A 13,874-nucleotide genomic window follows, 5' to 3' on the forward strand; every position below is an offset into this window, starting at 1 on the left:
ATTAATCACCCTAAATGGTCATATCCTCGCTTACCTCCACAATCCATTATTATCGATCTAACCGAGCTGACCATTATCGCCGATTTCCGTCGCTCGCCAAGGGAGCCTATGTACTACTTGTTCCAAAAGATGTGAGCGATTGCCCACGGTGGGATTGACCTCTGCCCGGACTAGATCGTCCCCAGCCAGGAGTAGTTTGGGTCTTCAGAGTCCAAGCCAAAGAATATATAGTCCTATAGTGATTTCCTAGGTCATGCATTTATTACTATGCTTCTGGGACCAGGAGAGCTATATCCTACTCGTTCAAGATGCCTGTAGTTCATCTCCCCGGCACAACGAAGACCACCAGTGACACTGTCTCAGCAGTACAAAATGAGACAGACTCATCTAGTGACCGTAAAATAGCGCACCTAGGCGAGTCATCCAGCGGGCGGAGATTTTGGTTTAAAAAGGGTCGAAAATACGACCCCGACGCAATTGCAACTCAGCCGTCGGTCTATGATAACCCAATAACTGCACTAGAATATAAGCCAGTTGACCTGGGCAGCAATGTTCACTCAGTCCTGGGCCCTGCCATTCGTGATCTACCTCTATGTCGTCGATATAAATAGTATCAATAAGTAGGTTGCATGGGATATTTTGACTATTTTCCTATCCACTCCATCTGGTATGTTCACTCTTCCCAATCCTTACATATGAATATGACGAACTAACCAAGGATAAAAAGCACATCCAATTCAAGTCGCCTGGAACTCCCGGTACTCGAACACCGTCCGCTCGCGCACGGTGTCTACTGCTGTATACAATATGTGCGTGCAGGCGTCTGGGATCATTGCCTCAAATATTTACCGCAAAGGTATGCCTCTTCCCCTTCCATTCTATTATGGTATCCAATCTGACTGGGGATAGACGATGTGCCTCGCCATAAGAGGGAAAATCGTGTTCTTGTTGGCTTGGTGGCTTCGAATATTTTTATCTATATGCTTACCAAGGCGTACTATGTTTGGCATACTGCAAGTCGGGATAGGAAATGGAATGCTATGTCGGAGGGGAAGAGGGCTTATTTAGCTACGACTAAGGATGAGGGGAATAAGGGGTTGGATTTTAGGTTTGCGCATTAGTATATTCGAATATTGATGGATATACCAGGTATTTGTGGGAGTTATAGGGGGGGATGGGGGGGGGCTGATGTAGGGGGTTCATAAATCAGAACTTTACAGGTTGCCTTAATGATTATATTATAATGCGAGATTGTATACGATTTAATAGTAGTATTGAAAGTCTGTACAGTTTGTTCATTTCAGCGAGAACATAAAGAATGTAGTTTTTGTGTATTGCTGCCTAGCCTTGGTACTAATATCTAGAAAAGACCCTTATGCTGATTTATTCATTATCATACTTAAACTACCCCAGATATCGGATACAAAGATTCCCCTAATCCAAACTTATGCCAGATTATACATTTTGAACTACGTATTCACACGCTAATACAAACAAAGAATGACGATCCTGCATGATGCTATCCAACATCCGGCTGATGTGCTTAACCGCCAAGCACTCGCTTACACTAACCCGGCACGAGCAAGGAATGACCACGAGGCCGAGATCGCAGCCTGTGTCTAGATTCATAGCTCTTCCTCTTGTATGCCGCTTATATAGCCTTATCGTTATCAGTGTATGATTGGTAGTGACTAGGTGGCGTAACCAACGTGTCAAATGACTCCATCGCTATCCGGTCTATGGCCGTGCTTACTGTCCTATACACTCAGTTTACTCCCAGAGATCAACATGAGATGGCGAGATATTGCATGATCCCCTGAGGGTATTGTGAATCTCTGGAGAAATAGTCTTATCGATGGATTTGAGCGATGTCAATGGTTCTTTTGTCTTGTGCCTGGAACCGATAGTGATGTTTGAGATGCGGGGTTCGGGAAAGCGGCATAGTTGAGATGTCACCATCATGGTGATATGGGACGTATAAAGAGGTAGGTTGTCGTAACCCATCTGCTTTCTCATAGATGTAGATTCTCTGAGACAAACGAAGTGCAAAAGACACCGAAAATCATTATCAAATGGCTCCCTCCGTCGCTGACAGCACCACAACCCCGGTGGTCCCCATTGTGGAAGGAGATGTACCAGCCGCAAAGACTCTCCAAAAGGCGCCCTTGAAGCTTAGCGGGGTTCTTGACTCCTTCGATTCCTTCGATGTTACCCCCGTCATTGGCCGGGAGTTCCCAACGGCTAACTTGGCTGAGTGGCTGCGGGCTCCCAACTCGGATGAGCTGCTCCGCGATCTTGCTATAACCAGTAAGGATATATTAGTGTCGTATCGGTGGGGTTGTGGCTAAGGGATTGTTATTAGTCTCACAACGCGGCGTCGTTTTCTTTCGCAAACAAGACGGACTAGACGATGATCTGCAGAAAGAGCTAATCCAGCGATTGGGCCTCCTTGCCGGCAAGCCCAGTACATCTGGTCTTCATGTGCACCCTATTCATAATGCGGGACGCGAGCACAATGTCAAAGATAACGAGATCAGCGTCATCACCTCCAAGAACCATGACCAGCTGTACAAGGGACGTTTGCATCCGAAGAAGCAAAGCGCTAGAAGGGAGTGGCATAGTGATATTACCTTCGAGCCGATTCCCAGTGACTACACCGTTCTCCGATTGACAGAGCTTCCCAAGACTGGCGGTGGTGAGTCAATAATGCAACGAAGCTGAAGCTGTACAAGAAGGTTAACCAGTCGGTACAGACACACTCTGGGCATCCGGCTACGAAGTCTACGACCGAATCTCCAAGCCTTACCAACAGTTCCTGGATGGCTTGACTGCGACATATGCCCAGCCTGGGTTCAACAGGGTTGCTAAGGAAAATGACTTTGAGATCTTTACTGGCCCTCGGGGTGCTCCAGAGAATGTTGGTGATGAATTGAAGGCCATTCACCCTGTTATTCGGACGAACCCAGTAACCGGGTGGAAGAGCGTCTTTGCCGTGGGCGCTCACGTTGCGAGAGTCAATGACCTCTCTGATGAAGAAAGTGACCATCTGCTGAAATGGTTTGTCTCTTTGATCGTTGAGAACCATGATCTTCAAGTGCGTCTGAGATGGGAGAACCCCAATGACTTAGGTAAGTAAACCACCTACTGTATCCCAGCGCAGGGAGAGAAGTATTGTATCTGACGTGGTGCCATTATAAAGCTATCTGGGACAACCGCAGTGTCTATCATGCGGCGACGTACGACTACAAGGAGAAGGGCTTTGGTCCACGGACGGGCCATCGTGTTGTTGGTCTAGGAGAGCGGCCTTACTTTGACCCAAAGAGCAGAAGTCGGCGTGAAGCCTTGGAAGCTGAATCGGAATAGATATATTAGCGAGCTGCGCAGTGTAAGCGACCAAGGTAACGTCGTCATTGTTTAAAGGCTATTCGGACGAACGCCAAATACAATCAAATGTTGATCAAACATGCCCAATTAATCTTGTCTGCCCATGTTGTTAGTGACACTGGCAAAGCAAAAAACCTGCGTTAATCAAGTCAGGTGTTGGCATAGCCCGGTGGCCTAGTGTATTCTTGTTTCATACTTTTAAACTATGGCTGATCGGCCTCAACAGGCCATCTCTATGCTAACAGTGTCTGAAAGAACACAGGTCGTCGTGAAGCATTGGAAACGGAATCGGCATAAATAGTGATGTTGTCAGTTTGCCAAGTTGCTTTAGGCTTTACACGTAAGATTATATTCCTCGATGAGAACAGCTGCACATGTTGCTCCCACAAGATAAGCTGTTACCTGCGTGTGGTTGTTTGTCAAGACAGGCACCACACTCATGTCTGCCACCCGTAGTCCCTCTACGTTCCGGACTCGGAATGAGCTGTCCACAGCTGCGTCTGGATCATCTGATCTCCCCATCTTCACAGTCCCAGCCATGTGCCAGGTGGAACTGACAAATTGCTTCCAAAATTCAAGGATAGCCTCGTCACTGTCCCCCTGTGGTCGAATCAAGTCCCCTATGGTATCCTTAGAGAAGGAGGGGTAGGCGCTTAGTTTTAGAAGCTCGCGGTAGCTTTCAATCGCGACACGGCGATCATACGGATGTGACAGAAATTTAGGGTTGAACAAAAGAGGAACCGTCGGGTCGGCAGACTGTAATTTCACCTCGCCACGGCTTTGAGGGTTCATCAAGAAGGCTACAAGACATACATAGCTAAAGTCCTCTGAGACTCCTGGACTGAGCAGGTGGAAAGGGAAATGCGAAACTAGTTCATAATGGGGAACTGTCTCGCCCTTGAGGAATTCTTGCTCAGCCCGTGGAAGCTGGTTGAACTCGGCAGAGTCTATGACCGAGGAGGATTTCACCCAGCCACCCACGGCCTGGCAACCAAAAATGGACCACGGCCCGGTTCCGTCATTCTTCCAGGCCTCCAGGGCTTCCTGCGATGCGGTTGGCTCTCCATAGAATAAATGTCGGTCGTTGCTTTCTTTGCTTCGTCTAAATGCAAGTGGAACATGGCAGTGATCTTTCAGGTTCTGACCAATGGCAGGAAGGTCACAGATTATAGGAATCCCATGTTTGTCCAACTGTGATCTCGGTCCAATACCGGAAAGCATTAATAGCTTCGGTGTGTCGAGGCTACCTGCAGAGAGAATAACCTCTTTGGAAGCAAAATCTGAAGAATAAAGATGTTAGTCCACTGCTGAACAATCAGAATAGGCTACAACCATGAATTACTTACAACGAGTCCCTGTAGCTTCAACCCCGATGACACGGTTCCCTTCAAAGACCAGTCTCTCAACTGAGCACTCGGTTATAATAGTGAGATTGTCGCCACTATCTTGGAGCAAAGTGGCTGCGGTCGTTCGTCGACCTTGGTAGAAAGAATTGATCACGGGCCCTATGCCTAATGGATTTCCGCTGTTAAGGTCCCGGGTCATTGGAAAGCCGGCATCACGAAAAATATCCAACATAGGCACAATATCCCGTTCCCATATTTTGGGATATCCTACCTTGAGTGGCCCGTGTTGGCCGTGGTCTTCGGGTCGAGGAGCGACGTAGTCACCGTACCTGGCCTCAGTGTCCTCTGTCTGGAATGACTCGAGGGCTTTGAATCGCGCTTGCATATGTGGCCAATCAAAGCGAGGATCATCGACGAGGTCCGCCCAGCGATCGTAGTCTCCGCGACACCCAACGGCCCAGAAGCCAAAGTTTATCGCAGTACTACCTCCCAAACCCCGTCCCCGACTGTAATCGAGTTGGCGGCCGTTGCAGTGTTCCTGCGACACCGTGCTGTAACCCCAATTCATCCCCGGTTGCTGTAGCGTGATCCATCTCTGCCCATCGACCAAGAGATCTTCCGAGTCATTGTACTTTCCAGCTTCTAATAGAAGAACCCTGGGTTTCTCTGAACAGGATGCGAGTCGTGACGCAATAATACATCCTGCAGGACCGCCTGTGAGGTTGTAAGCGTGAGCCCGTAGCTTGCATCTACAAAAGCTCTGAGCACGAACCTCCAACGATAATGAAATCAAACTCCTTGGCATCATCGCCCATGGTTGCATGCACTGGGCCACTGGAAATGAGAATAGGATAGAGTCGATAGTATCGACTAGTCCCGGGGCTGTTGAGGAGAAGTGCTCTGTGATATGAAGAACACCAGCAGACTCAGTTTCTATTCGCAGTTTATTAAACGATGCACCAATAACCATATCCATTCGGCCTCACTCTGTAAGACGAACCGACAGCGTTTCGATCGCTGCCAATCAGCGAGCATAGTTAAAGCCTGTAGGGCCTCGGGCGTCAGCTAAGAAGAGAATTTGGTCTCCCAATTAAGCCTCGTGCTCTAGACCACTACCAAGTGGAACATTTCCACGCAATATAAATTGTGCGTTTGACCACTGACAGCTCAGTACAAACGGAGTAGCATGGATACTGAACTGCTCGAGCGGAGTGAGGAATGAAGATATGCCAGAGAGGAATCGTGGGGGCTGTGACATCAACATTTATTCATAGGCAATACAGCCACTGCTCCGGATTGAGCTAGATTGATCCGTAGAACCTAAAGTACTATTTCAAAGTTAGCCTCCAACCCAGCAAATCTCATCTCTGAGAGATCAGGGTAGGATTACCAGACTATTGAGACGCATTCGCAGTGAAGTGGCCAACTGTGAGGTTGTGCCAGTGCTGTGGGAGGGAAGACCGATGCGGAGATGTATTGACCATTGTGGAAGTTGGCCGGTGGTCTCGCTAGGATCTCAAGGAATTTATTCCGGATTTGACCAGTAGTACGTCAGACGCATCTTTGGTACGCATGGCACGTGTGGCACGTGCTGGACCAGAGGATTTGGCTCAAAAACAAATGCCGAAGCCAAGACTGCCAAGATGGTCCACCGTACCACAGTGGGACTCAGCAAATGCAGCACATGTGGAAATCCTTTCCTCTCTTGTGTTTGTAGTGATCGTCCGATGATCTACATTATGTCGTAGAGTTGTGGCTAGACTGATAAGATTCGAATGTCATCCGAGAGGAGGATAGTTCAAGTCTCTCTCTCGGTTGTAATGAATAGCAGGCTCCCTATATACAATGCCTCACTGTGTTCATCACGAATACCCGCAAATACCCCAAGCGCTGATATAATACTCATATACAGAAAATGATAATATGGGAAACAACGGTCAGAATAGTAAAAGCCAAAAGCTCAGGTTCCGAGGACCATAAAGGCAACCAAACCACCCCATACACCAACAAATGCAATCGTGACAATACTAGCTCCCGCCTTGTCACCGGTCGTGATCGGTTTTAACTGGCTCTTATCAGAGCTGCTGCCATCGTTGCTACCCGCGTTTGGGTTGCTGGTACTGTTTCCGCCTGTCGACGAGGTCAAGGGGCCGCTCCATTTCTTTTCCGTGACCAAGACCGAACTCAGCACATCGGTGGCGCTGATCTGCTCTTCCATACCAACCCAGCCATCCCACTTCGATTCATGCCAGCGCACCCCACATGTGTTGTTGCTCATCCCACTGCACGACGCGGCAGCCCCTTGCGCGGACGCTTGCAACTTGGGGAGAATCTCGTCATAAGTGGACGGGACCAGCAAGGCAACGAAAGCAAGCCACCCAGTGACAAGGCCCTTGAACAGGATTTCATTATCATTACAAACCTCGTTCGGCTCGCAGAGGACCTCGGACATAATATAATTGAAGGATTTCGGGAAAAACGTGTTCAGTGTAACTCCCAAAAGGCCGTCAACCGCTGTCTTCCATGTCTCCTTCTCGGTCTGAAGTACAGGTATTAGCTTTGGGAGTCTAGAAGGCAACCTCAGAATTTCCCCACGGAAAGAACTGGACCCTTACCATGTTATACATGTACGCCGCACCGATTAGGTACGTGCCATAATTGTACGACCATTGGTTGTTTCCCTGGGATTTACATCCGCCTGCTATATCGGTGGAGTCCGCGACATTCCATGTTTTATTATTTAGCAGCGGCGAAGACACACTCCAATCCCAAACCTTTTCAGCCCATTCCGTATACGTCTGGTTGTTGGTATACCGAGCGAGACGTGCTGCCAGCTGGAACAACAAACCGTTCGAAATCGAGTTCTTCATGGCGTAGCCCGCTTGGTATGGGAAGATCTGCCAGCGCAGACCACCACCACAATTGCTGCTATCCCACCGGGCCACTTGCGTGTTGAAAACACCCTGCGCGAGGGACAGCCACGAGTATCCGTTATCAACGTCGGGGAAACCGATCTCGGCAGCTGTCATGGCGGCAATCCCCCAAAAGCCTTGGTCATCGTTACCCTGGGCCACTGGTCAGAAAGGCTGGATTGGATGGAGTTGACTGTCCATACCAAGTAGCTACTATAATTGGCTGGCATGTAGTCTCCATTGCCAGCCTGCCACTCCATACCCTGACTGACTTCAGCATTGTAGGTGGTATCGCCAGTATAATGCCAATAATATAGCAAGCTTAAGAACAAAGCACTGCCTTCCCACCACTTGTCTGGAAACGCTCCCGGGATCTGACCCGTTTCATTGCCGGAATACCATAACATCGAACCGTAGGCGGTCTGGCTGGCTGCACTTTTGATAGAGTCTGTGATAAGACCAGGATTATCCATTAGTATTCCGCACACCGTCCTTCACAAACTTGCCGTGACGTACCTGCATCATTGATATCGATACTCAGTGCCTCGACAACACGACCAATCCCTGTGAGGAAAAGGATGGTCCCATGAAGCCCACCGCGGGGCACACGCATTTTCGAATAACGTCCGAGTACGCAGCGCCGTAACGAGCCGGCTGACCTAGAATCTGGGGTGATGCGAGGATGTCGTCGTCCAGTGGGCTCTAGGTGGGAAAGGTTTGGAAAACGGACCGGAGCAAAACAGTCGGCAACATCGGCACCATTTCTTTTATTAGCTACCACCAACCAGGCCCGTGCTGCTGGGAATAACTCGCGGATTGGGAAGCCTATAGCATTCCCCCTAATCACCCGGCGGCATAATTAGTGGGATTGCGTGTCGGTCCAAACCCTAGAGAGTATGGTTCCAATTGTTTGGAGCAATCACCGGTAGTGAAAAGTACCAGGCACCGGCGAAAAAGTCATCTCTCATACGTATGCGGTGGAGCCGATGGAGCCAATCTTCTCGCTTCTCCGCGGTAGTGGCCGACCAAGCTTTTGCCCAGGAGACGCGGCGCGAAATCAAGACTCGGAGACTCGGAAGCGGATCATTAAAACTTCTTCAGTCGAGAACACACAGGTCTAACACAAGATGTCTGGCTCATGGCTCATGACATGTCAAAAGGTTTTCGTTTGCTTCAAAGATATCCTGAACCACCTTGGAATCTGAGCATTTGGTGCTCGACCTCACGTGACCGGAACCCCTGAAAGACCGGAGACTTTCGGCTTATCCTTTTCCATCCCCACTTCCGCAAACTACTGGAGACCAGCTCAACCAAACGCGTCGTTCGCTTCTGTTATCCACTTCCAGGCTTAAGTCCGAGCATAACACCGAGCGGATACTGAGTATATACAGTACAAACTTGATAGAATTATAATTTTCTATGGTCACTCCTATGGCAGGCCAACGTTACCAATCCGCATCAAATCATTTTTCTATAAGTTTTGGTCAGGTAGCCTGATTACCTGGTTGCCTAGGCTTCTTCAAGCCCATCCCGGCCCAGGCCCAAATCTAGAATCTATTATAGATTTTAGACTCGGTATAATAATCTATAATAAATTATGAATTAAGGAGAGAGTAAAAGATAGTATATATAAAAGAAGAACTAACTCCGAATACTACTGAGAATATATCTTTTGGCTATCGGGTTGTAGAAGTATAGATAGAGGGCTAAAGGGGCCTTAAATTTGTTGTAGATATTAGTTGTCGGGTCTTAATCTTGTAGGTTATACGACTGTGGTGTTCGCATCTACCTGGCCAGGCACCCACGACATGAGGCACTAGGCAATACGTCATCAAGCTCGCGTCCCCTATCTTACTACCCTAGTTATCTGTCCTTGGGCATACCCCCTGGTCCGCTGTGCCTGTCCAAATGTGAGTTAGGATCCCTTCCCAACTATGACTTTAACAACTACCATTGAGTTTAAACATGAATGACAGCCCATATCTCGTTGACTGCATCTCTATGCTTGTTCATCACTTAGACCCCGACAAGACAGAGACATGGTAAGACGAGTAATTATTCACGCACTCGGTGTACTTATGCCCTGGCCGGAAGTTGGTTGCCCTATAGCGGCAACCGACATGACTGAAGCTTTTGAGGGACTCAGACATTTGCAAATTCAGCTTATCCCTGTCTAAACCACCAAGACCAAAGGCCACACTTAGGGCTGTACTAGAATTGAACTCACAATCCTGTCTTTTCCGTGACTTTTGGAGCGGCGTAATCTCTGTTTCTTCCTTGGCTCACACATGGCGACGGAGACGTGACTACGCTCGATTACCTTGTCCAATATCGTTAGTATATTAGCCTGATTCTGAATGGCAATCTTAAATCAATAGGATAATGGCATAGTATTTGCTGAAGCTTCTGCGGATTTTCTGATACTCGCCCACCCGTCCATGGAGGGGCTTTGTGGCAGCTAAGCACGGCTGGAAGACCCAATTATCATCCAAAGTAGAAGATATTGTACTAGTATTCGTCTTTCTTTAACTAAGTGCATCATTTAGATACCAATTAGGCCGTATCCGGGGACTCACTATATACATCAGTGTCAGGGCTGCCACCAGTGCCAATGATGCATCTGAAATATGCGCCTTGACATATTGAAATCCAGAAAGGTCATTGTCAATTGACAGTACACCTCTCTGTAATGTCATCCGCTTCTTGTGGTCCCCGATCCTCCGAGTCAATGAAATTCATTCTGGTAATGTAGCTGGCGACTCATCCAAGTTGAGTCGGCGTCTAACCCTGTTAAAGTGCCGCTCGATAAGTGGCAAGACAATACATAGCCACAAAATCAAGACAATGACCCATGCGACCCCGAACGCGTATCCATGGGTCCTCTGGAATCGTGGGGCCTCTGAAGTAGGGAACATAAATTGTTGAGAGACAGTTCCAACGGCACTGATTAACTCTGTCAATTGGTGATACCGACCGGTAGTTCTGAGCCAGCTAGAGTAGAGAACTTACTATCCAAGCGACATCATGAGAGAAGTCGTTAGAGCACGAAGCTGTTTGTCACCGCCACAGCTCGAATTTAACCAAGCGCTTATCAGAGGTCCCATTGCACCATATGCACTGCAGAGGTAGTAGGCCGCCATCATGAGACTGTTGTTGCTCGACCACACTAGGAACACAATGTAAGAAAATAATTGAACAACACCGAGTCCAAAGAGACCTAGAGAAGGGTTATGCGTCCGGTCTACTACAAGGGCGCTGAGAAGCATCCAGGCCAATTCCTAAGAGACCCAAGTCAGTCAAGGGAAGAAGTACGGTTGCGGTTGCTGGTAGGATACTTGCAGTACACCCAACAACAGTGGGCAGGTTATTAATGTCCTCGATGCTGTACTTATGGTACCCATTAGCATTGAGCGATTTGAGATACAAGGCCATCCATCGCTGTAAGTTCACCCCGCCGGTGCATTCCATAGCCCTGTCACCAGTTAGAAACTTCCGTTCTTCGATCCTTCTTGGCGAGTGTTTCTTACCCCCAGGCAATGCAAAATGAATAGAGCTGCCAGGAAGATAAGACTCTCTTAACGCTGTGGAGATCCCATGTGGCTCTGATGGCATCGCGATGCTCATCTGCAAGACGCTCAATGCTCATTTGGCGCTCGTTTTCGGTCATCCACCACATCCTTGGAGATTTTGGTTCATCTGATTATCAAACAGCGTTTCGTTTAGCTCTCATAGTTCTACATATGCATATATGCCAGACAAGATAGCTAGGAGGAAAATGGTAAAGTCGGTCGTACCAGGACAACACAAGAGCCCAAACACTGCAATAGGGATACCAATGAGGCAGTCAAATATGAAAACCCAGCGCCAAGCAGCTAAACCTAGGCGATTGTTCATATTACGATATCTTGGTAAATGTATCAGCATCCTCCCTCTTGATGAAGGTCTGTTGGGTGGACTCTGACAGGCCTGATTGGATGTATCCCGAAAACATCTGGCCACCAGCTGAGGAGAACATGAAGATTGTAGAACGCCGATAGATCTCTGAGAGCCGATACCAGCTTCCAATCTGCAGTACTTGAGTGATCAGTGGATATCTTGCAGGCGGTTCAGGTTCATACAATATAAAAAGCACCAGGCATGGCGCCAGACTCAAAGAAACCAGCAAAGAACCTGGCAGCCATCAGCTCAAGTGTAATTTCCCCTTATCTTTCTCGTCGGGTTCATCATTAGAAAGCTTACCGCAATATATAGATGGTATTGACAGATTCTGCCTTGTACATGAACAAGACCAATAATGACCAGATCAAGGTACATGTTGGTAGCCAATAACGAGGATGAATGACTGTAAGACCCGCAGTGAAGAATGGGGCACCGATGATGATCCCGATATTGAAAAAAGTGGTGAACCAATTCAATTCGTTTCCCCCTGCATTTACGACTGCTGAGCAACTCGATGGAAAGGGAGCAGTCATGATTCACTCACTAAGATTCAAATCCTCTTTCATGCCAGAGACATAGGCATTTGTGACATTTGTTTGGTCCTTGCGGTGATATCAGCATTGGCAGACTAAGGACTGGGACGTATTGATAAGCACCAGGTATTTCACAAACGACGTCTGATTTGTACAATACATTAGCATAAACGCTCTGGTCAGGGGGCACATTGCTGTGAGAGAGACCTACTAAACAGGTATAAAGCAAGATGAAAAAATCAAGTTTGAAAATTAGCCACTTTTCCTCCTTCGTTGTGTTGGGCTCATGCCAGCTGAACCAGCGGCGTATACAACTTGCAGATATACAATGGGTCTCTGTACTTATGCCTATATTGGCTGCAGTATTAGTGGTTCTTTCGGTCACAGCCATGGCCGCGGCGTAAGACTAAAAGTAAATAGAGCACAAGCAATATTTACACGGATTTCTGTTCCAAGACGAATATTGAGTGGCTGAAACAACCTTATAAATTATTCGCAATTGACCTCGGCGAAATGTTACACAGGGAGATATAAGAGGGTCTAGGCCAGATAACCGCTATATTGAGGACCTTGAAGGAAAACTGTAACCTAGTGCGTATATCTGTGAGACACAATTAAGAAAAGTATCCACGTAAGGCCCACAACCCAGCCCTACACGCCGGGCACCGCAAGGGTCAGAGATGCAGTTGCCATACTGTAAAGATAATAGAAACAGGTACAGTCAGTAATCTGAGGTTTACCCACCAACATCACTGGAAAGAATATCTATTTATGCTCCTCTCCACTCAACGTAATCAAGTGTACATAAACATGTTGTTTCACCCCCAGAGCAAAAGGTACTCATTTCCTTCTGCTACCGTCCTATGGCTTTTAGGCATCACTATTCTACTACTAAAACTATCCACTCTTGTGGAACCGGCTCCGACTTAAGCGTGCCATTGATTGAACTCTTCGATTTAGGTACATGTACACCTCATCTCAGTTCACTGAATTACTTCTCAGCGCAAGCCTGACAAGAATCGTGAATAACCTAGCAGATCTGTCCTATACGCGCCATAAGAGGAACACAATTCCATACCAAGTAAATTTGAAAGCACTGAAGTTGATTTAATTTATTTTGGTTCCTAGTTGCGGCGCTAATCGAGGCGAATTAATCGAGTGTCGAGCTGCAGCCCGTACTTTTGGTCATAGACCCCAGCAGCCTCAACCTGTTTACCTAATTCAATGTTGGTCCAAAACGAGGTCCAACCACTCTTCGCTCAGCTTATACCGTACACCTTGAGTATGTTATAGTAAGAATTTCGCTCACATCCGTGCACTCCACTGCAAATGTTCTTGTTCCCTTGACCGACGAATTGTTCCACCACTGTCTTCTCAAACCAGGACAAAATGCCGTCCCAGAACCTATCTATGTTCAGCAAGACGATGCCCTTTGTCATGAATCCCTAGCTGATTCCAAATAATCAATTCTGCCACTTCTTCTAGAGTCCCATGGCCCCCTGGTAGATCAACGAAACCAGACCCGAGACCCCCATCGAGCCCTTGTTCTACCATAAACCTCTTGCGGGTATGCATGACTCCCTCGACAGTAACCCTTCCAAAGTCAATTTGAACATTATCGTTAGCAACCATCTGTTCCCCTTTTTTCCGAGTATTGTGCTGAGGACACTCTGGCATCGGGATATTTTGCGACTGGTGCTTTAGGTATGAAACCTTGCACGGCGATGACCCACAGAGAGACCAATTCACGCCCTATTTCC

The 13,874-nt window shown here is 47.7% G+C and overlaps 4 protein-coding genes across 4 annotated transcripts; 2 read left to right on the top strand and 2 right to left on the bottom strand.

Annotated features, from left to right (window-relative positions):
- Positions 1–308: 308 nt before the first annotated feature.
- BDV38DRAFT_279286 (uncharacterized protein) lies at positions 309–1,121 on the top strand (the record flags this gene model as incomplete). Its single annotated transcript, XM_032058978.1, has 3 exons — positions 309–579; positions 728–856; positions 910–1,121. The coding sequence occupies 3 exons, from the start codon at positions 309–311 to the stop codon at positions 1,119–1,121; spliced, it is 612 nt and encodes a 203-aa protein (XP_031917451.1).
- Positions 1,122–2,072: 951 nt separating this feature from the next.
- On the top strand, positions 2,073–3,363 carry BDV38DRAFT_279287 (TauD/TfdA dioxygenase family protein; the record flags this gene model as incomplete). Its single annotated transcript, XM_032058979.1, has 4 exons — positions 2,073–2,307; positions 2,363–2,695; positions 2,754–3,128; positions 3,200–3,363. The coding sequence occupies 4 exons, from the start codon at positions 2,073–2,075 to the stop codon at positions 3,361–3,363; spliced, it is 1,107 nt and encodes a 368-aa protein (XP_031917452.1).
- A 348-nt stretch (positions 3,364–3,711) lies between these two features.
- Positions 3,712–8,255, bottom strand: BDV38DRAFT_296896 (glycosyl hydrolase family 76-domain-containing protein; the record flags this gene model as incomplete). The annotated part of the gene is made up of 8 exons (XM_032063033.1): positions 3,712–4,664; positions 4,731–5,444; positions 5,503–5,556; positions 5,841–5,889; positions 6,706–7,269; positions 7,346–7,795; positions 7,846–8,072; positions 8,159–8,255. The coding sequence occupies 8 exons, from the start codon at positions 8,253–8,255 to the stop codon at positions 3,712–3,714; spliced, it is 3,108 nt and encodes a 1,035-aa protein (XP_031917453.1).
- A 1,753-nt stretch (positions 8,256–10,008) lies between these two features.
- BDV38DRAFT_296899 (major facilitator superfamily domain-containing protein) lies at positions 10,009–12,807 on the bottom strand (the record flags this gene model as incomplete). Its single annotated transcript, XM_032063034.1, has 12 exons — positions 10,009–10,110; positions 10,429–10,585; positions 10,652–10,920; positions 10,994–11,114; positions 11,170–11,338; positions 11,437–11,546; positions 11,605–11,708; positions 11,761–11,812; positions 11,882–12,091; positions 12,218–12,258; positions 12,326–12,428; positions 12,770–12,807. 12 exons carry the CDS (start codon positions 12,805–12,807, stop codon positions 10,009–10,011), a joined length of 1,476 nt encoding a protein of 491 aa, XP_031917454.1.
- Between the last annotated feature and the right edge of the window lie 1,067 nt (positions 12,808–13,874).

Source organism: Aspergillus pseudotamarii (assembly GCF_009193445.1).
Source record: "Aspergillus pseudotamarii strain CBS 117625 unplaced genomic scaffold BDV38scaffold_8, whole genome shotgun sequence".
Taxonomy (NCBI): Eukaryota; Fungi; Ascomycota; class Eurotiomycetes; order Eurotiales; family Aspergillaceae; genus Aspergillus; species Aspergillus pseudotamarii.